We start from the raw sequence: 20,966 nt of genomic DNA on the forward strand, positions 1-20,966 counted from the left end.
CACTCTCGCGAGATTTGTACACAATGTTTCTTCATTGTGCACGATGTTCAAATCAATCCTGTCTTATAATTTAACATTTATAATTCGTCTCTAAGATCTGCTGAGGTTCGCAGATAAAATAAAATTGTTAGGGTTAGAGAAACATCATAGTTTAGATTCAAGTTATCACTCTCGCGAGATGTTTCGCGGGTCTGGAGTTCCCTTCTAGACACGAACGCAGCAACGCTAACAGGGGTGCGTCTGATTCAAGACCCGGTAACCACCGGTTGACAGCAGACAGTCTGCTATGTCAAATATGTTGTGAAATGATTGTATAAATAAGAATACATTGTGATATACGTTGTGAAAATTTATCGCCAGAAATGTACATGATAAGTCAAAATTATGAGTCATTTGCAGAAATCAGCTCCCATATATATGTTTGATTAACTCCCCCACATTATATAAAAACAATAAGATTACCTAATAAGTCACTTCTTTTTTTACAGAATTCGTGTCAAACTTTTAAGTCAAAATGAATATAAACTATTCTGCCTCCCTTACATATTTCATTAGTAATATAAATGTATGATAACCTTTTTGGGAAAACGTGTGTTCTTTATTCTATATGTTAGAGAATATCGGCCATATCGGAAATTGTTATACTCATGATCTAATTTGTATCCAGAGATCAGTTAAGTATTTCTAATTCTGTATTTTTTAAAAACAAGAGTGTTTTAATAAATTTTCTTATTTATGTATTTATTGTTATTCATTCATCATTATTTGTTTTACCCCTTTACTGTTCTCTTTCTTTGTATTTTATATTTCCTTTTATTTGACTGTAATAAAATGGAAATATATTTATTTATTATTAAACGGACATAAATTCCTGATGAGGTCACTGAATGTGTCGGGTCACAGGATTCTTTGTAACACCAGTCAGTCTGCGTGTGAACAGTGTGTTTTCGGTGTACTGTCTCTTTAAGAGCCTCGTGTTGTTACAGGAAGTGTGAGGGGTGTTTCCAGCTGATCTGCACAACAGAAGGACCGACCAGAGTCTCCCTCAGCAGCCCGACGTACCTGCTCCTCTCTTCGGCCACCGCAGCAGAAAACACCGGTACCGGGCCTCCAGCAGCTCCGCAGCCGCACAGAGACGCTCTTCTCCAGGATTAATTTCAGGTGTTCCCCCCTCCTCCTCTCTCCCTCTTCCTCCTCCCTCCGTCCTGCTCCTGCTGCCGTGAGCCGGTGCCGTCCGTCCGTCGGTAGCTGTTAGCCCGGACTGTCATGATCCCAGCCCGGAGATGGCGTCCTTCCCCGGGTTGTGTAAGGCTGTCGGGCCAGCGGAGGAGGAGAACGGAGAGCTGGACGGATCTCTGCAGCAGATGCTGAAGGCCATCGCCGACGAGAGGAACCGACTGACGGTCAGACAGGAGATCAGCGGGCTGGGTGAGCTCACCATCACCGTGTCTCCTTTATGTGCTGTGGCCCTGATTCTGCCTGGAGCCCCGCGTTCACAGACACCGTCATATACATTTAATTTAAATACATTTACACCCAGCAGCCTGCTTTAATCAAACCTGCCTGGATAATTAGTTTAATTCTGGGCCTGTGATGAGAACAACCAGACAAAGTGAGGCCTCACAACTCCAGCTTCACTTTGTCTCAAATGTTTTATGGTAAATTAAAGGGACAGTTCAACCCAAAATAAAAAAAAATACACGTTTTTCTTCTTATCTGTAGTGATATTTATCCATTTAGGGAGTGTGAGTCGCAGCGTTGAGGAGATACTTAAATGGAGCAAAATGTCACAACTGCTGTGTTTTAATAGTAACTGACAAGGGGAGACCAGGGACAATGGTAACAGTTATATCTGATAGCTAATGCTAGCTAACCAGCTTGCTAATCTACATCAATCGTAACCTAACTTGGTTCCTGTAGGCTACTTAGGTATGTTATGTGCTTGACTCGTCTGTGTTGAAAAGAACCAACTTTTGAAGATGCTTAGAGGAAGAAGACATACTTTATTAAAGTTAAAAGTTGTTGCTGGAGGATCTGTAAAAGCAACATTTAATCACATCTTAAGTTAGCTAATATTTGGCACAACAGTAGCTGACAAGCTGTCTAATCTACATCATTCATTAGCTAGTTGGTTACATCTGATAGCTAATGCTAGTAAACTACCGAGCTAATCTACATCAATTGTTACCTAACTAGTTAGCTAGCATTTTGCTAACATTAGCTAACTTAAGATGTGTCTCTGTTGTTTTTACAGTCCTCCAATGTTTTTAAACAATCTTTAAAATTTGTTTGTTTGTGTTTTTGTTTGTTTTTTAATTTAACATAGACGAGTCAAGCACATAATACATCTACCAAGCTTGCTCACCTGCTGCATTTTAGTAACCACTGACTTGGGTAGACCAGGATCAGTTGTAACACCCCCTCTAAAAGTTGTTGCTGGGATACGGTGTGTAAAAAAACAAACACGTTTGCAACTTAAATTAGCTAATGTTAGCAAAACACAAACTGACTAGCTAATCTACACCAATCGTTAGCTAGGTACTTACATCTAATAGCTAATGCTGGCTAACTAGCTAGCTAATCTACTTCAGTTGTTAGCTAACTAATTGGCTTGCATTTTGCTAACATTAGCTAACTTAAATGTGTCTATATGTTGTTTTTACAGGTTGTTCAGGAACGTCTTCTAACAGTCTTTAAAATTAGTTTTTTATTCAATGTAATATCTAACAGGAAACAGGAAAGGAGAACGTTGACCGAGGTACCAACCTTTGCTCAACTGTTATTGGAGCACAGAGTAAAAAGGGGCGGGGCTTAAGAAGAGTCAGAGTTGTAACACACTCAATTTCTCCAGTCAGAAATAAGTAGAGTGATGACACTTCCTCTGCACATGCTCAGTAGGATTCTCTTTCTGACTGTTTTTAGGTTTAGAATTTAAAACTTGTGTGTTTCTGAAGTGTAACTGAAGACAATCATCATCAGATCTCATGATTCTGAACACAGATGAAGACCATTCAGCTGGCAGAAAGTTCCAGTTCTACAGTTTAGTCTCCTGCAGTGTGTGTGTGTGTGTGTGTGTGTGTGTGTGTGTGTCTGCAGACTGTGTTGCTGCTTGTTTTTGTGGTCGTTTGTTCTGATGGAGAAATCAATGCAGCTCTGTTCACGACTCATGACTTCATCACAGAAACACAGACTTCTGTTTATCGGCGCCGTTATAATCGGACACGAAGGCAGAAAGAGACAAACTAACATGTCAGCTATTTTTTATTTAGGGAAATAACAAAAATTCTCGCTTCCAGCTTCTCCAATGTGAATATTTTCTGTTTTCTGTTTTTCCTGTTTTATATCATTTTGAACTGAATATTTTGTGGGTTTGGACACAACAAAACATTTGAAAACACAATCATGAACTCTTTTTTTCAGTAGTTTTTTAGGGATTCACAATAATATTCATCATCACTATCAGACAATAGAGGCTTTAAAATGAAAATATCAATAATATCGTTGCTGACAGGTTGACACTAGTGTTGCACAATTAATGAAAATATTGTCAAAATCAAAATATGGCCAATTAAGTCCAATTTCCAAATCATAGTTGCTATTTTTTAATCTGAAGAAAAATGTATATATATGAAAAAACAAAACAAATTATAATGAAGTCCTGTAAAGCTGCAGAGACGTTCTGACCTTCAAATCTTGTTCTCTAGATGTAAGAAAACATGTTTGTTTGGTTCACAACACAACCAGAAGAGCAGCTCTTCTTGAGCTTTTGATCAGATCACTTGATAATTTCTGATAATTTTAAGCACTTTTTCATCCATGTTTATTGTTGTTCTTTCAAAGAACAGGTGCCAGAATGACTGTGAGGTTCATTTAGTTGGTGTTCTAGAGCTTTTGATCAGGATTTTGAGATTTATCATAAAGGAAAATAATAGAACAACCCCTACAGGCATTTTTTAAATTTCCATGTGAGGATATTAATGATGCAGATATTAAAACGTATCGAATCTTTTCATCTGAAGCAGGTAAAGTTAATATTTTCAGGTCAGTAGTGTTTCTCAGGCACTTGGTTGTGTGTGTGTGTGTGTGTGTGTGTGTGTGTGTCTTTATGCAAAGTCTGTAGTCTGTGTCCTTGGATGGTCCTTTACAGGCGGAGTGTGACTCAGGTCTGACAGCATCAACAGTGACTCAGGTCTTTACTCCACTGGAGACACAATCAGAGTTCCACTTTGTTTCTACTTGAGTCTTATTTTGGCGGTTTTGTTCATCCTTCCTGTCAGTATAAATGACTTTGTTCTTATCTGTGCAACGTCTCTTTAGTGATGTCAGATCGTAGCATCAGTCCCGTCCACTTTTTATCTAGAACACACCAAGAGGGTTCAACTGAGAATCTTTTTATTTTCCCAGGGTTTTATTTTGACCGTTGACCGTTATATACTGCAGGGCTTTTATCCAGAACTCAGTAGAAGAGGGTTCTATAGAGCAGTGTTCCCCAACCCTGGTTCTCATGTACCCCTGTCCTGTATGTTTTAGATGTTTCTGCTCCAACACACCTGATTCAAATCATCAGCTCGTCATCAAGCCTCTGCAGAAACCTGACAACAACCTGATGATTTGAATCAGGTGTGTTGGAGCAGAAACATCTAAAACATGCAGGACAGGGGTACATGAGAACCAGGGCTGGAGAACACTGCTCTATAGAACGTTTTTTTTTAATTTTCCAGCGGTATAAGCAGTACATTGTTTAATTTCCTACTGCGGTTCTCCTGCTGCTTCTCCAAACTGTGTGAGTCAATCTCTGTCTACTGTAGGTTAAAACACTGGCTGTGGAGAAGAACCTCGTAGAACCACACTTCAGATAAAGTGAACTGTCCCTTTAAGAACGTGCAGTATGAAATATCAGAGTGTGTTCTGTAGTCAGAGACTCGTTCAGACGAGTCGGAGACACGAACATGAGTGGTTGAGGTTTAATTACCTCGTCACACAGCAGAGTTTCCTCCTCGGTGAAATCTGCTATAAATACTGTGAGCTTTAATGTGCAGCCGCTCGCCGTTCACATCGATCGATACGAGATCTGCTCCTCGTGAGCGCCGTCACATGACCTGCAGCCACGCTACTGCACTGTAAAAATAACTGTGACTCACACACTGACTGAGAGAGAGAGAGAGAGAGAGAGGGAGGGGGGAGGGAGAGAGAGAGAGACAGAGACAGAGAGAGGGAGAGAGAGAGGGAGAGAGACAGACATGATTACAAACCTGCTGAATGTTTAATGTTCAAACTCTGAGTCACATCAAACATCTTAAAGCTGCTTTTAGCTCTGCTTAGAAATAAAGGTTCTAACTAGAACCATAAAGGGTTCCTCAGCTTGTCCTATCTAGAACCCGACATAAAGGTTTATACTTAGAACTCCCCATGAGAGATGCTACAGAGAACCCCTCTGTGGTGTAATGGTCCCACACAGAACCCACCTCCAAGGGTGCTAAGAAGAACCCACCCAGAGGGTTCTGCCAATAACCTTTTTATTTGTGCAGGGTTTTATTGAGAACCCACTCGGGATTTTACTGAGTACCTTTTTATATTCCAAGGTTTGTATCTAGAACCCACACAAGGGGTGCTACTGAGAACCTTTTTATATTATGTTATATTTATAGGGTTTTATTTTGAACAAACTCGGTGGGTTCTAATAAGAACCTTTTTGTATTCCAAGGGTTTTATCTTGAGCTCACTTAGGGGTTCTACTAAGAACCCTTTTATTTTTCAAGGGTTTCATCAAGAACCCACCAAGGCGGTCTATATGCTGGTGTGTGTGTGTGTGTGTGTGTGTGTGTGTGTGTGTGTGTGTGTGTGTGTGTGTGTGTGTGTGTGTGTGTGTAAATGACTGCAGGACATCAGAGACAGACGGAGAACTCAGCAGGACGTCTCCCATCTGTTTACATTGTGCTGTGTGTTTGTGGACGGTCAGTGTTCAGACGGTGATGAAACAGTTTGTAAATGTTGTGAATCACAGAACCGACATTCAGGTGTCTGACTGGAAACATGGAGGAAAAATATAATACAGAGAAATAAAATCAAACAGCTCCCATCTGTTTTTTATTTCCTGTCATCTCTCAGCTTAAATATATGAAAACAAAAAAGTCATGAAGTAAATAGAAACATGGTAATAAATGGAATTTAACAATATAAAATCAGCTGAATGGAAACGTCGGCATGTAGCCAACAAACCCAGATGTCTCAGATGTTAAATGGATGTAAAACCCGTTTCCTGACTTTTTAAAATCGATAAAATATTCAATAAATGAATTGAGACAGTTTCTTTGAGGTGGATCAGACCAGTGTTCTCCATCTGCATGTTTGAGATGTTTCTGCTCCAACACACCTGATTCAAATCATCAGCTCGTTATCAGGTTTCTGCAGAGGCTCGATGACGAGCTGATCATGTGAATCAGGTGTGTTGGAGCAGAAACATCTCAAACATGCAGGACAGTGAAGCTCTGAGGACCAGGGTCGGAGAACACTGGATTAGAAGACGGGGACCGGAGACCTGGTTTGTTCTTTGTGTTTGTGTCTGTTGAAAACGTCTATCTGAGTTAAAATCCGGTGTGAAGTGACAGAAAACGAACGTAGCTTCAGATGAACCACATGTTGTCTGAACGTTCAGGAAATCTTCAGTCTGACTGCAGGATTAGACGCCGCCGCCACGAGGAAACCAGCCGTGGTTCCTGCAGCGAGACTCAGATCCGTCTGACGTCCTCGACTTAAATCCTCTCATCCAACCTGCTGCGAGTCACCGGCTCCGAACAGGCCGCGTCACATGACCCGTTCATCCGTTCACTCAACCTGAACACACTACAGCAGAACCTCCTGTTTTTATTTACAAAAAAACACCAGGTTCTGTGTAAATATGAAGTTATAAAATCAGCTGTGAAAGAATAAGGAACAGTTTAGAACAGTTTAGAACATAACACAAAAAACAGATATATATATTTGGCACATATTTATGTAACAAAATGTTTACAATGATTTTATGGCTAATATTGACGATAATGACCTGCTCACTGCACATTATCTCACTTGTTACATGGTTATGTTCCAAAGAAAATCTATTATTTTAATTACAATTTTAATAATAATCATTAAAACTAATAATTTTATTTTTTGTTTGTCAGGAAAAAAAAGCCAAAAAATTGTGAAAAATTTCCCAAAACCCAAAGACGCGACGTTTAGTGTCATAAATGTCACAGGCTGTAAACGTCTGTCAGAAAGTTTATTGTCCGTCCAACTATAAAGTTACATTTATGATTTTATGTTGTTTATTTAAGGTTCAGGCTATAAAACTTGGTTCCATTAAAACTTTGTAATATACCTTTAGTTTTAGATCGTCTCATCTGAGTGATTTTAGAACCTGAAGCAGAAAACTGATGAGTATTTTTTTTTAAGGAAAAAAATGCAAATGTTCTTGTGGTCACTGAGCACGTTCTAAAGGTCCTCAAGGTAAACTTGTTTGTGGTTCTAGTGACCCTTCAACTCAGAGGTTCTGTCTCATTAAATTTGTTTCGGTCTCATTTTTAAAACACTGACCGACACTTAACTCTTGCGGAACTGAAACCTTTAACCTCGGCGTCTCCGTCAACACTGAAAGTTTGTTGATCCGTCGATCCACCCGTCGTTCTGCTCATCCCGTCGTTCCCACCAACTATTATATAACTGTCATGAAAAATAGAACGGCGCGAACGCGGCTCGTGATGTTTCTCCCCGCTGCCAGCACTGAGAGATTCTGGGTGATTCAGCTCACTTTCATCAGATGATGAGTGATCGTGTGCCGGGCTTCATAACACAGTCGATGTATTTTTAAAATGGGATACGCGGCTATAAATAGAGCAGGACTTTATGAACGTGTCTGAGGCTGCTGCAGAACTGTTCTCTGCTGCTGCGCTCTGGGAGAACAGGAACGCTCGGAGATGTGCAGGATGGCAGCCAGATTAGAAACTTTTAACACCTTTTAAATCAAACTTTTCACATCAAATGAACAACCAGCAGAACGACACAAATCAGAACAATGAGAGAACAGAGCCTCGTGAATCGTTTTATAATCCAGATATCACAGTTTTATTAGGCTTCATTATTAAACTTAGTGTCTTTGGATTAATATTACAGCTGCATTAATTTGTATGTTGCATTATAATGCAGATGTTTAAGGTTGAACTCATTTTAACTATTTTATATAAAGTTCACTGTAAACTCCGACAAACACACACAAAATAACATGAAAACTTTATGTTCACAGGACACAAACAATCTCTTTTATTTTATCTCAAGTTTTGATTTTTGAGTTTGTTTTACTAAACTTTATGAAGCTGTTATAGTCCAGTTAATTCAAGACCAATTAACAACATTGTACACTTATGAGTGCACGTAGGCCACAACGCTAAAAATCATAAAAAAAACAGATTCCACAGCAAAAAATATCAAGAACCCCAATATTAACACTGAAAATGGTCAAGAATCAATGCGAAACCATGTCAGAAACCCAAATATTAACAGTAAAAATCATAAAGAACCCATATTTCAGTGCAAGAAAATTGGGGAAGACCCCAGATATCGATGCTAAAAATGTCAAACCAGAACCAAAATATTAATCCTTAAATTGTAAAGAACGCAGGTATCAACTCTAAAAATGATCCAAAACACAGATATTAACACTAAAAATCATGAAGAACCCTAACAGCACTGTTAAAATTAGTCAAGAACCCAGATATCAGTGGTGGTTGTAGCAGTTATGGGGAGGTTCTGGTGGTCAGTGAGGAGATTTTAGGGTTCTTACTGGGCCCTGTGCTCATTGAGGTTCTTTAGTTGGTTGTAGTGTTCATTGAAAGGGTTCTGGTGGTCATCGAGGATGTTGTAGGGGTTCTTTTGGAAATCAAAGACATCCTAGAGTCCTGTAACAGGGTCTGAGGTGGTTCTAGTGATCATTAAGTGAGTTCTGTTGTTCCTCTTAGGTGGTTCTAGTTGTCTGTTAGAAGGTTGTAGTGATGATTTAGGAGGTTCTGGTCAGAGAACCTTGAGTTGAGGCTTTCCTCTGCCTTGCTCAGTGTTCCTGGTGTTCTCGGTGTTCTCAGTGTTCCTGGTGTTCTCAGTGTTCTCGGTGTTCTCGGTGTTCCTGGTGTTCTCGGTGTTCCTGGTGTTCTCTGTGTTCTCAGTGTTCCTAGTGTTCTCAGTGTTCTCGGTGTTCTCGGTGTTCAGATGTGACGTTCAGTGACGGCTGCAGCTTTCTGGAAGCTCCTCGTGCTCCGTTTGCCAGCAGGTTGTGTTCACTGACTCACCTCTGTCTGAACGCAACATCCTTCACGCCAAGTCTGACTGGACGGAGGCCAGAGGTCGTCTCCTCGCTACAGCCAGAGCTGTGATTGGCTGCCGGCCTGAACACAGAGTCTGACGGGTCGTTCACACCGCTGATCACATCAGTGTTGGTCAGTGTTTCCCAGAGTCCAAGATGACGTCCTCAAATGTCTCGTTTTGTCCACAACTCAAAGATCTTCAGTTTACTGTCAGAGAGGAAAGAAACCAGAAAATATTCACATTTAAGAAACTGAAATCTGAGACTCTGGACTTTTCTTCTTAAAAAATACCCGATTGATTGATTATCAAAATAGTTGGGGGTTATTTTAATCATTGATTCATAATTGATGAATGGTTGCGGCTCTACATCAATTTATTTTTTAATGATTTAACTGAGACATGAGACAGATATCAATCTGAACGTTATTTTATTTTATTTTATTTTATTTTGTGTCAGACTTTCGGCCTCCAGCGTCTTTAACGTCTCATAATCCTGCTTCATCCTCAGCTGTCAGAGTTAAAGACATTTTTTTAAAGACCGGCTGCGCGTTCATCAGACCAAACTCCACCCAGACTCTGATTGCCTTCATCAGGATTAGCTGCTCCGTGTCGGGGTTAATTAACTTTGTCAGACTTAACTTTATTAACAGCGGCTCAGAGTGACGACACATGATGAGCACGAAGAATAAAAAACTGCTCCGGATCACCAGGATTCATATTTTGGTGTAGTTTTACTTTGGTGTAAATACTGTGAGTGGAATCCTTTGAAGACGTGATGAATGAAGAGACATCGGCTCGATAGTGGAAATGGAAACATCGTGTTATTGGTGTTTGATTTAATTTCACAGGCAGATATTGAATTATGTTAATTTAATGTTGGACTGTGAGGATAAAATCTTGTTTACTCTGATTTCATTTAAACGCCTCGTCTGTGAGAACAAGGTCAGTCTGTGCAAACATTTCATTACAAGTTTAAATAAAATATTAAATACACAGTATGTTTGTTTTTTATGTCCGTTAGGAGTTTGTATGCACCTTGTGGTCGTTGAGGTTCTTTAGTTGGTTGTAGTGTTCTTTAAATGGGTTCTGCTGGTCCTCAGTGAGGTTCTACAGGTTCTTCAGGAAGTTATATTGGTCATTGAGGATGTTTTCAAATTTTTGCTGATGAGCGTGTTGAAAATTATTTGTCAGTGGAGCTTTATTTGAATTTAATGTCCACATTAATTCATTTTCAGATATAAAAATGAGATTTTAAAGGGTTCGTTCTAAAATGAAATCTGAACATTTTTAATGGACTTTTTGTTGCGTTCTGACATCAGTGTTTAATCCTGAAGTCAGGAACCGTTCGCTGGTTTCATGGTGGGGGGGGGGGTCTTTGCTCTACAGGCCTGAGGGAAGAAGCTGCTCGAACAGGAAGTTAAACTAAATGCCATGTCATCCTCTGCCTGGTTGCCTGGCAACAGTTGCCGGGCGGCAGGCAGGTGCCTCGGCCTGTAGAAAGGTAGCAGAAAACCCCGGGGTGATGGAGGGCGGGTGGTCGACATCTGAAACACACACACAGAAACACGCGCACACAATCATCAGCGTGACGTCGATCGACCGCGGCTCGGCTGCTTTTATGGCGGCGGATCATTTTTCAAAATAAAAGCGTTTGAGTGTGTGAGTGTAATAAAGCAGCAGAGTGTGAATAATTGATGAGCCGTTTTATCGTCCATAAAGAGAGAGATGACTTTAGATCTGAACAAAGGCCACGAGAGAATAATGGAACAATGAATCGTAATAAAACAGTCTGACCGCAGAACGACTTCACGCGTCGGGTTTAGAGGAAGAAACTTCACGGAGAGGTTTTTATTAAAACACTCAGGCTGTTTCTGCACAGAGGCGACGCGCTGAGATACAGACTTCACTACAGAATCCACTGTCAGTCCATTAAGTTCAGTTTGTTATAAACGTGAGCGGTTTGACACGAGCGTCGTTATCTCTTGGATTTAAGTTTAGATTTAGACTTTCAGCTTTTATGAGTTTCTGCAAAAATGTAATGTTAGTCAGTTATAGTTTTTGTAAAGTCACCTGGTAGCTTCTAATGTTCTAAATGTTAACAAAATGTTCTAAGAAAATAACAGAAAGTTCTTGATTAAAAAGTTTCCAAGTAAAGAACAAAATGATCTAAATAAATAATGTTTAAATGTAGAACTTTGGATTTATTGTCTTGTTTTATTGTTTCTACAGTCAGGAGAACCCAGGACGCTCAGTTACAGAACCATTACACTTTTTTCATGTATCATAAAGAAAACTTTACAAAAACTACACTAAAACTTTAAAAACTTCTAGTTTGTGTTCAAATTATTGCCCTCTCTGTTCTTTCCTCCTCCTCTTCTTCTTTCTTCAGTGTCGTCTTGAAAAGAAGAAACAAAAAAAATCTGACAATCTGAGTCTTCTTTCAACTTAAACAAACATTTTGAATACTGATCCAGTAACTCTGGAGATGAGGAGCGGATGGTTCTACGTACAGCGGCGTGTCAACGTCTTCATCAGTAAGACGACGTTGAGCTGTCAGGTTGTCGTTGTTGTTTGTGTGTATTTACCTTCTTCTTTGTGTGTTTTTGCAGGTTGCTTTAAAGATGACCGCATCGTGTTCTGGACCTGGATGTTCTCCACGTACTTCATGGAGAAGTGGGCTCCTCGACAGGACGACATGCTGTTCTACGTCCGCAGGAAACTCGCGTACGTCAGCGCGGACAACACCGAGGGAAAAAAGGTGACGAGCAGCGATTTATTCTACAGTTTATGTAGGATTTGTTCTAATTCATTAACAGTTCATTAACAAAATAATCACTGAAGAAATCAGTTTACATTTTCTCTATATCTAGAATATTTTCACCACTTTACTGACGTGAATCCACTGTAATATGTCAGTGTCTCCAAGCCAACCAAACTCCATTAACAAAATCAGTGATTTTTACCTCACAGAACACAGGAGCTGCTGGTCTGTCGCTGCCACAGTGACTAACTAAAAGGTTAGTTTGGACACTGGTGAACATTTGAAAACACCAAAATCGCATAATAACACAAACAGACTAACAGATGGAGGCAGCAGCAGACCAACAGCTCCTGTGTTCTGTGAAGTAAAATAACTGTTTTGTTAATGGAGTTTGGTTGGTTTGAAGAAAGTGATACTTGGCTTTTATAAAGGCAGATAAAATTACTATGATCAGTAGAAACAGAGGAGGGAAAAGCTTTTGACCTCTTCAGATTCAGACTCAGGTGTTTCTAATTCTTCACATCTCTCTATTACAGAAAATATCAACATACAGAAAACCTGATATTTATAGATGATTTTACGGATGAATATATTGATTAAGGAAGACAGGAAGAAATATAAATGTTCACGAAGCCAAACTAAAATCCTGGAATTGTATTTAAACAAGTTCACAACTAAAATACAGAAAAGTTAACTGAAAATAAATGAATTTTCTGATAATGTTTGACAATTAAAATGCTCTAAAAGTACAAATATTGAATGTAAAAACTGTATGAGTGTAATATCGTACAGTGAAGTGAACACAGAGTCGATGCTCTGCTCTCTCCTCTTCTCTTTATAATTAAATTTTGTCTGGACAGACCTTCTGTCTGCCTTTTGTAGTTTGTCCTACATCCTCCCCTCCGTCCCTGGTTGCCATGGTTACGCGTCATTGTTCTGCGTCCAGGTCGGGTTAACAGCTCCCATCATCTCTGTCTCTGTTTCATCGTTCAGAGAAACGGCAAAAACTCGAGGAACTGGAGTTCCTCTGTACTTTCACTTTTCATACTGTAAATACTTTTTGATGATAAGTAACATTTGCATTTTGCAACATAAAATAAAAATAAAACGACAAAATGTTCCTCTAAAATAAAACATAACAAAATGTTCTATATTAGTAACAAAATGTCTAAAAAATAAAATGTTCTAGATAATTAATAGAGCCCTACATTAATAACAGTGTTGTAAATAAACATGTTCTAAATAATAATTTATAAAGCTGAAAAATAGCTTAATAGTAACTCAAATTCTTTTGAAAAAGTTTTACCAAGTACTAAACTTTTGTTGAGATAATTTGTTTAGAAACCTTAAGAAATTGCTTTTAAAAAATTGTAAATTAATTCAAATGAAAGTGAATGATGGTAAAATGTTAAAATTTAGTTTAAAAAAAAAAAGTAAAACCGTTTAATTTTCAGGCACCAAAGTAATATTTTTTTGAGTTTCCAAAACTCAAAGATTCAACTTATTTTAAAGTAAATCATCTGAACTAAAGATTAAAGGTTGACAAAACTTTTTAAAGCTTATTTCAAAATATAAAAGTTACGTAAAACATCTGTCACAGTAAAAAAAGTCTGTTTTCATCCTGAAGGTTGCAGACCGTCGTCATAAACAACAGAACTGCTCTCCAGTTAGATTAGCAGGACGCCTTCACTGACAGAGTCTCACTGGAGGAAACGCTGCATCTTCTTCTTCTTCGGTTCTGTCTTTTGTCTCTGCAGTGTGTTTGAAGTATTTGGTGGTTGTTGTCTGTGGCGTCTGTGGTGAACGTTGAGTGCTGCGTCTCCTTCGCATCTTTATTTAAACAGACCTGATGAAGCTTCATGTCGCTCAGTCGGTCTGCAGGGAGATACAAGGTCTCCACATGCCAGGATTCATATCACTCACAAGCCATTTAGAGCACAGGAATGGTTTCCATGGTTACTGTGTGAGTGAGTCTGTGTGTATGTGTATGTGTGTGTGTGTGTGTGTGTGTGTGTGTGTGTGCAGGCGAAGGGAAGTACTCCTGTATGGAGGAAACTGATTGTCTCAAACAACAACGACTCAACACACAGCAGGAAAATACCATAAAACTAACATTTATTTAACGCTCATTGTTTTGTTTTGTTTTTTTAAATGAAACACTGATTTTCTGTCCTCAGACATTTAAAGGTTGTTGAAAATGTTTCACTGCAGTTTAAAGTGTCAACAGGAAAACTGGCGCCGTGTGATATTTGACCTTATCGATGGTTCCACTTCCCTCTGCTGTCCTGACCACATTTACACTGTTCTCCAATCTGCAGTACACACTGCATATCGACCCTTAGCTGGTGATATGGATGTTAATCCAAATCTTAATTCATCCATAAAATATATCAGAAAACAGCAGCAGCTGACTAAAGATCTGAACAGTCAAAATGAAGCAAAAACCATAAACAAATAAACAGTAAAACCACAGAAAAAATACACATTTTAAAATTTGTGCACACAAAACAGATGTTTATGGAGTCACAGCGGTGCCATATAAAAAGAATAAATCTGTAAAAGAACATAATTGTGGAAATATAAATAACAAATAACATCTGACAAATAAACATAATAACAAAGATATAAATTATAAGACAGTGTTATGCATGTTTTCTGTTTTTGCCTTTACAAAAAGTCCAGCTGAGACACACAGATACCTGCATATTTCATTTCCTCTCAATGTTTTCATGGTGACAAATCAATAAACATAGATTGTTGTCACATAAAGGCCTCCAGCACGTCTCTGCTCTCGTTTGACGTCAAACTGATGTGACAGCAGGTCTCCAGAGTCCTGGTTCCTCTACACCTGAACTGATGCTGACCTGTATCTGGTTCTCCCGTGTTCCAGGTGGAGGTGGAGGTTTACAGGCGAGACTCCAAGAAGCTGCCAGGCCTCGGCGACCCCGACATCGACTGGGAGGAGAGCGTCTACCTGAACCTCATCCTGCAGAAGGTGAGCACCACTCGAGCTGTAACTGTTACTCACATGTACTAATGTCATAACATCTCATAAACAAATATCATCTCGCATTAAGTTGTGACACATCTGCTGAGTAAAGGCTGCATTTTAACCTGGAGGTCGTCATAATAACTTCTGCTCAGAGCAGAAAGAACACGACTTCAGCTTCAAATGTCATTTAAGTTCCCATGAGGTCGAAATCGACGTTGTAGTGTTTTTATTACGTATGAATTCTGCTGTACAGAATGACAGAAAAGTCATCTTGAAGGTATTCTCAGGTGTTCTTAATGGTATTTTAGAGTTTCTGGAAAACATTAAAACAATGTCGATGACTCATCCTGCACTTGGGGGCATCCACTTTTCCATTCAGCAGATCATTTTCTTTTTTATGGCGCTGCCTGAGCGCAGTGTTTCCTGGAGCCTCTGTACAAAAACACAACTTTATTCACTGATGTAGCTGAAACTGGAACGTATCTTAGGTATGAAATATTTGCTGGTTTCCCCTCTGATGTCCCGCAGCTGCTCAGCTACAACTTTCAGTGATCTACTTACTTGTTGCTAAAATATCTACCTGCTAACTGTAATAACTGGGCTCAGCAGCCTCCCAGCAAACAGCCTGAACACTGCGTCAGAAACCAGCAGGTCCCAGTACTGAGGTCCTTTTTCAAAGTTTCCTGATGGAACGATAGCTTCACTTGTTGCTAAAGTAGCTAACCTCTAACTGCCGTTATCTTGGTTAGCTGTGCAGCTAGCTGACTCAACCCTGGGATGAAAAGGCCTGGCGAGAAAACCACCTCGGTACTGTGGCCTATTCCCAGTCGTCAAACTGGCCGACCATGTTCCCGGGAAGAGTTAGCTAATAGAACCGTTCTCCTCACCGCTTTAGCTGAACAGTGAAGGTCAGAACGCACATTGAGCGCTATTGGCTGCTGTAAAAGCCAATCAATATGCACAATTTAAAAAGACAAGAAAAAGGAGTAATAAGATGAAGACACGTTAGACAGAAAAGTTTTGTGATGTTTGAACACTGACGTCCACAATAACATAAAAACTCTGCTGTCTTCCAGTTGGACTATGTGGTGACGTGTGCCGTCTGCACGCGCTCAGATGCAGGAGACATCCACATCCACAAGAAGAAATGTCAGGTAAGAAACTCCACAGCTCTGCAGGAGCAGCGCCTCGTTCATCACAGCGGACGTTCATGGAGCCGCTGACGTTTATTCATCCTGTCCGTGATGTTTCACAGGAAGTGTTCGCGTCTCCTAGCAAACACGCCATGGACAGCAAAGGAGAGGAGTCCAAGATGAGCTATCCGAACATCTTCTTCATGATCGACAACTTTGAGGAGGTAACTTAAACTAAGTACTCACATATTTTAACACTATATGAGTCATATTGCAGCCAGAAATGTTTCAGTACCTCATGTGACCACAATTCAAATAATCTGAATACTTCTCCCACTGTTTGTATTTTCTGGGCATTTGAGGAGGAACTTGTCCTGAAAATATCAATCAATAAGACACGATGCTAATACATGCAGTGATGCCAAAAGCTTAAGAGAAAAGTGAGGAAAAAAAAAAACGCTCCAGAGATCAAATAATTCAATGTGATTATTAAAATCCACTGGACTGAATCAGCTGTAAAAAGTAAGTTTGTGTAAAAATGCTAAAAGTTTCTTCCCTTCGTTACTGAAGCCTTTAATCTGTGCAGCAGCTGACGGTGTCTCCTCGTTGGTGAGCAGATCCAGTTGATGCTGCTGGTTTAACGAAGTGTGACTTGATGCGTTTTCACTCCATTTAAAAACCAGCTCCTGCATTAACGTCGTGTTTTATAACCCGACTGGAGGGAAAAACGCCAGATCAGAGATTTCTCTGCTGGGAGGAAATCAAATGCTTACTGTGTAGTGAACTGAAGATGCCAACAGTCAGTCACAAACATTAACTTTAGGTTTGTTGTTTGAAAGAATGAATGAAGGTCTTTGCAGACAAAGTGACATCATAATATTTGTGTAGGTGTTCAGTGACATGACGGTGGGTGAGGGCGAGATGGTGTGTGTGGAGCTGGTGGCGAGCGACAAGAGCAACACCTTCCAGGGCGTCATCTTCCAGGGCTCGATCCGCTACGAGGCCCTAAAGAAGGTCTACGACAACCGGGTGAGAAGAAGCCGCAGCCTCTGAATGCTAACACGCTAACCATGATAATGTAAACACTGTGATGTTGGACGTGTTTGCAGGTATTTTTTTAAAAGCTGTAATCTTGACATCATGAGTTAATTAGTTTCTTATCTTGAGAAAGTGAGACACTCAGCCTGTTTTCAGGAGAAAACTGAAGGCAGTTTCCTTTTATTACTTTAATCTTTATCAGTTCATGTGGTCTGCTGAGCTGCTCAAAGGACAAGACTGCTGTTAGCAAACCAGAACCTGCACAAAGTCAATTTCTTGTGATATTGTGATTTGATTTTGAGAAATCTGCCCGTTGTTTTCTAAAGATAATGAGATCAATTAATTTATTATCATGAGAAAACAAGCTGTTAGCTCAACATAACGACAGAAAAGCAAACATGGCTGTTCTTCTGTAGTTAACAGGTAGAATGTTTATCATTTTTACTGTCTTGCTAATGCTAATGCTAATGCTAAATCATACATTATATGATAAAATAATAAAGTACAGATTTAAAATACACAATATTGACTGTCCACAGTTTTTAAGACGACCTTTGACTCCATCGTTTGTCCTGCAGGTGAGCGTTGCAGCTAAAATGGCCCAGCGGATGTCTTTCGGCTTCTACAAGTACAACAACATGGAGTTTGTGAGGATGAAGGGTCCTCAGGGCAAAGGTCACGCTGAGATGGCCGTCAGCAGGGTGCCGACAGGTGACACGTCCCCCTGCGGCACCGAGGAGGACCAGGTGTCACCCATGCACGAGAGGGTGAGGAAAACAAACACACAAATACTTAAAATACTTATACCTAATAATATAAAATACTTAATTTTCAGACTGTCTCCAGGGTTTTGGAAAATGATCCACTGAATCCATTTATGTTTGTTTGCTGTCTAGTTTTCGTCCCTGAAGTTTGTAGATTAACAACTTTTATTACTAAAGTTTTAAAGTTTCCTATAAATTAAACTGAGGTGTTTAAAGGTGTCATAAAACTTCAGTCTGCTGTTCTGCAGCCTGAGTTCTCAGATCAGGAACTCCACACTTCCCATTTGTCGGTTTACAAGGTGTTTTTCCAAACCGTGGTACGAGGAGCTTGACTTCACTTCCTCCTGTTTGTCTGCGGCCGCCGAGAAACTGAACAGAAAACCCCCAAAAAACTTTGAGCTGAGAAGCTGCGAGTGGTCGACTGTAGAGCTTCAATGAGCTCCGTACAAAGACGAGAAATCAGGTCAGGATCAATAATAGATGCTGCTGGACTGGAGCATGAATCATTGAACAGTTTGTCCTCCAGATGTGTCTCACAGTCGTCTGATGGATTCTCAGAGGTCAACATCAAATGACACACTGATTTATTTTTCTGTATGTTTTCATATTTACCAAAACTGAGAATAAGAACGAGGATGAAGAGAAAACCAGCAGCTGAGAATTTAAAAACCTGCGAGAAGAGCTGAAACAATTAGCAGATTAATCAATTAGTTGATTGGCAGACAATTAATCAGCAACTATTTTCATAATCAACTAATCATTTAAGTATTTTCTAACCAAAAATGTCAAACCTCAAGCTGTCAGACAAATTTAATGGAGTAAAAAGTAAAATATTTGTCTCTGAAACGTGGTGGAGCAGAATTATGAAGTTGAATGAAATGAAAATACCCAAAATTTAATTTACTTTAGTAAATGTTTTTTTTACGTGTCTCTGTCCTCCTCTGTCGTCCTCCAGGTGACGTCCTTCAGCACACCTCCGACTCCAGAGAGGAACCGTCCCTCCTTCTTCTCTCCGTCTCTGAGACGTAAAGTTCCCCGAAACCGGATCGCAGAGATGAAGAAGTCCCACTCCGCCAACGACAGCGAGGAATTCTTCAGGGAGGAGGAAGATGAAGGTATGAACTGGAACACAAACTGGTCATACTGGTTGTGTTTGAAAAAGATTTTTAGCACAAAGATTGTAGCAGGACTTTTAGTTGTGTTTTAATCTCATATTCTCGTCTTTATTCTGACGTTTCATCTTAAATGATGGCTTTATTTTGAAATTTCTGGCTTTGAATTGCAGATTCCTGACTTTATTTTGAAAATTCAGACTTAAAGTTCCGTTCTGAAGTCCTTCATGTCGTCCTCCCTGGTGTTTGCGGATGATTAAAATGTTAATTAAAAGTGGATGTTTGTTTCAGCAGATGATGAAACATTAATCTGGCGGCTGAACGTGTCTCATGTTTCAGATCTTCACACCGCCACCAACCTGCGCTCTCGCTCTCTGTCGGGCACCGGACGCTCGCTGGTCGGCTCCTGGCTCAAACTCAACCGGACTGAAGATTACTTCCTGCTCTACTCACACCTGACCTACGTCACCCTGCCACTGCACCGCATCACCACAGGTCAGACACACACACACACACACACACACACACACCACTAGAACCTTCTTAAGACGTCTGAGGTCTGACTAAACTTAAGATTAAATGTGAATATTTTCTGGTTTCTTTACTCGTCTCTGACAGAAGGCTTGTTTTTGAGCCGATAGATTTATTGTGGCACTGAACTAAAAAAATAAATAAATAAAAACAATAAACGAATGAAGTCATTTCCTGTAAATGAGTTTGACTTTGTGTTTGTTTCCGTGTCAGACATCCTGGAGGTGAGGCAGAAGCCCATCCTGATGACATAGCAGGTCAGCTGACATCAGAGTGACTCCCCTCAGAGCATCACTACCAAGTGCCTCCTGCATCAGGCCACTGAGACGACAGCAGCGCCCCCCGGTGTCCAAACATCTGCTTCACCCGGAGACCAGTCAGAGGAGACGACTCTAAAACAAACCAGCCATTCGAGAAGTGCCTCTTCTTCTTTTCAGTTCCCGCTGCGCTGTGTCCGAGGTCGTCTCCGCGGAAAAAACACGGGCCCGGCGTCGGGATCACATGACCTCGGTGTGAAAAGGCATTGGCTGAACTCTGAACCAGGAAGGAGACGGAGGTAAAGAATGTGTGTTTTTTTTTCTCCTGTAAATATCCTGCTGCTTTACTCACTGAGACGCCTCGACTGAAGGTTCTGCTTTTAATGACACGTTCTGTTTTCTGTGGAACTCGTGGTTTCTTTTTTTATTATATCTACTACGAACTGACGGGATTCACACGACGTGAAACGTGTTTTTGTTGGTAGACGGCTTCACTCCTATAAGCAGACGAGGTCACAGCGGTCACATCACCTCCTCCAACAAATATTTTTATTGATCAGTTACAAGATTTGTTTCTTAATGACTCATTTAGTCTGAAATATGAAAAAACATCGTCAACTCTGATTATTTTTGTCAGAAAAATGTTCCTTTAGTGCTCGAGTACCAACAATGAGAAGCACATGTGAGAATCTGTAACCAGCACTTATTTTAATTCTCCTGTAACGTTTTTGTGATAATCAATCAATCAATTTTCTCAATTAACTGATAAATTAATTCAAGTTTTCTAAATGTTTCAGTCAGAGTGAAGAAGTGTCACCATGAAATGGATTTAATCACCTTCAACATTCACAGCAGCGATTATACTTGAATAAATAAATAAAAATTAAAAGTTACCTGTTACTTGAAAAATATGACAAACAAATACTTGATTGTTGTAGTAAAGTAAAAAGTAAAGTAAAATCCTGATTTTGCAAAAAGAAAAGCACCACTTTATTCTCAGAATAGAAAACACTTTTTCTGAAATTCTCACTTTACTGCAGAAGCC

At 39.9% G+C, this 20,966-nt stretch overlaps 1 protein-coding gene across 1 annotated transcript; it reads left to right on the top strand.

Annotated features, from left to right (window-relative positions):
* Window positions 1-784: 784 nt before the first annotated feature.
* On the top strand, window positions 785-20,504 carry kiaa0930. Its single transcript, XM_084711428.1, has 10 exons — window positions 785-1,428; window positions 11,943-12,091; window positions 14,985-15,089; window positions 16,163-16,240; window positions 16,342-16,443; window positions 17,108-17,248; window positions 17,836-18,024; window positions 18,977-19,136; window positions 19,473-19,628; window positions 19,878-20,504. The coding sequence occupies exons 1-10, from the start codon at window positions 1,284-1,286 to the stop codon at window positions 19,916-19,918; spliced, it is 1,266 nt and encodes a 421-aa protein (XP_084567554.1). The 5' UTR covers window positions 785-1,283; the 3' UTR covers window positions 19,919-20,504.
* The last annotated feature ends 462 nt before the right edge of the window (window positions 20,505-20,966 follow it).

This window comes from Lutjanus erythropterus, chromosome 22 (assembly GCF_056507025.1).
Source record: "Lutjanus erythropterus isolate fLutEry1 chromosome 22, fLutEry1.hap2, whole genome shotgun sequence".
Lineage (NCBI taxonomy): Eukaryota > Metazoa > Chordata > Actinopteri > Lutjaniformes > Lutjanidae > Lutjanus > Lutjanus erythropterus.

Bases quoted from the DNA above. Each gene is read 5' to 3' on its own strand.
- kiaa0930 (XM_084711428.1), top strand. From the start codon at position 1,284: ATGGCGTCCTTCCCCGGGTTGTGTAAGGCTGTCGGGCCAGCGGAGGAG. The intron at 12,092-14,984 runs GTGACGAGCAGC...CCCGTGTTCCAG, and splicing joins ACAACACCGAGGGAAAAAAG to GTGGAGGTGGAGGTTTACAG. The intron at 18,025-18,976 runs GTGAGGAAAACA...GTCGTCCTCCAG, and splicing joins TGTCACCCATGCACGAGAGG to GTGACGTCCTTCAGCACACC.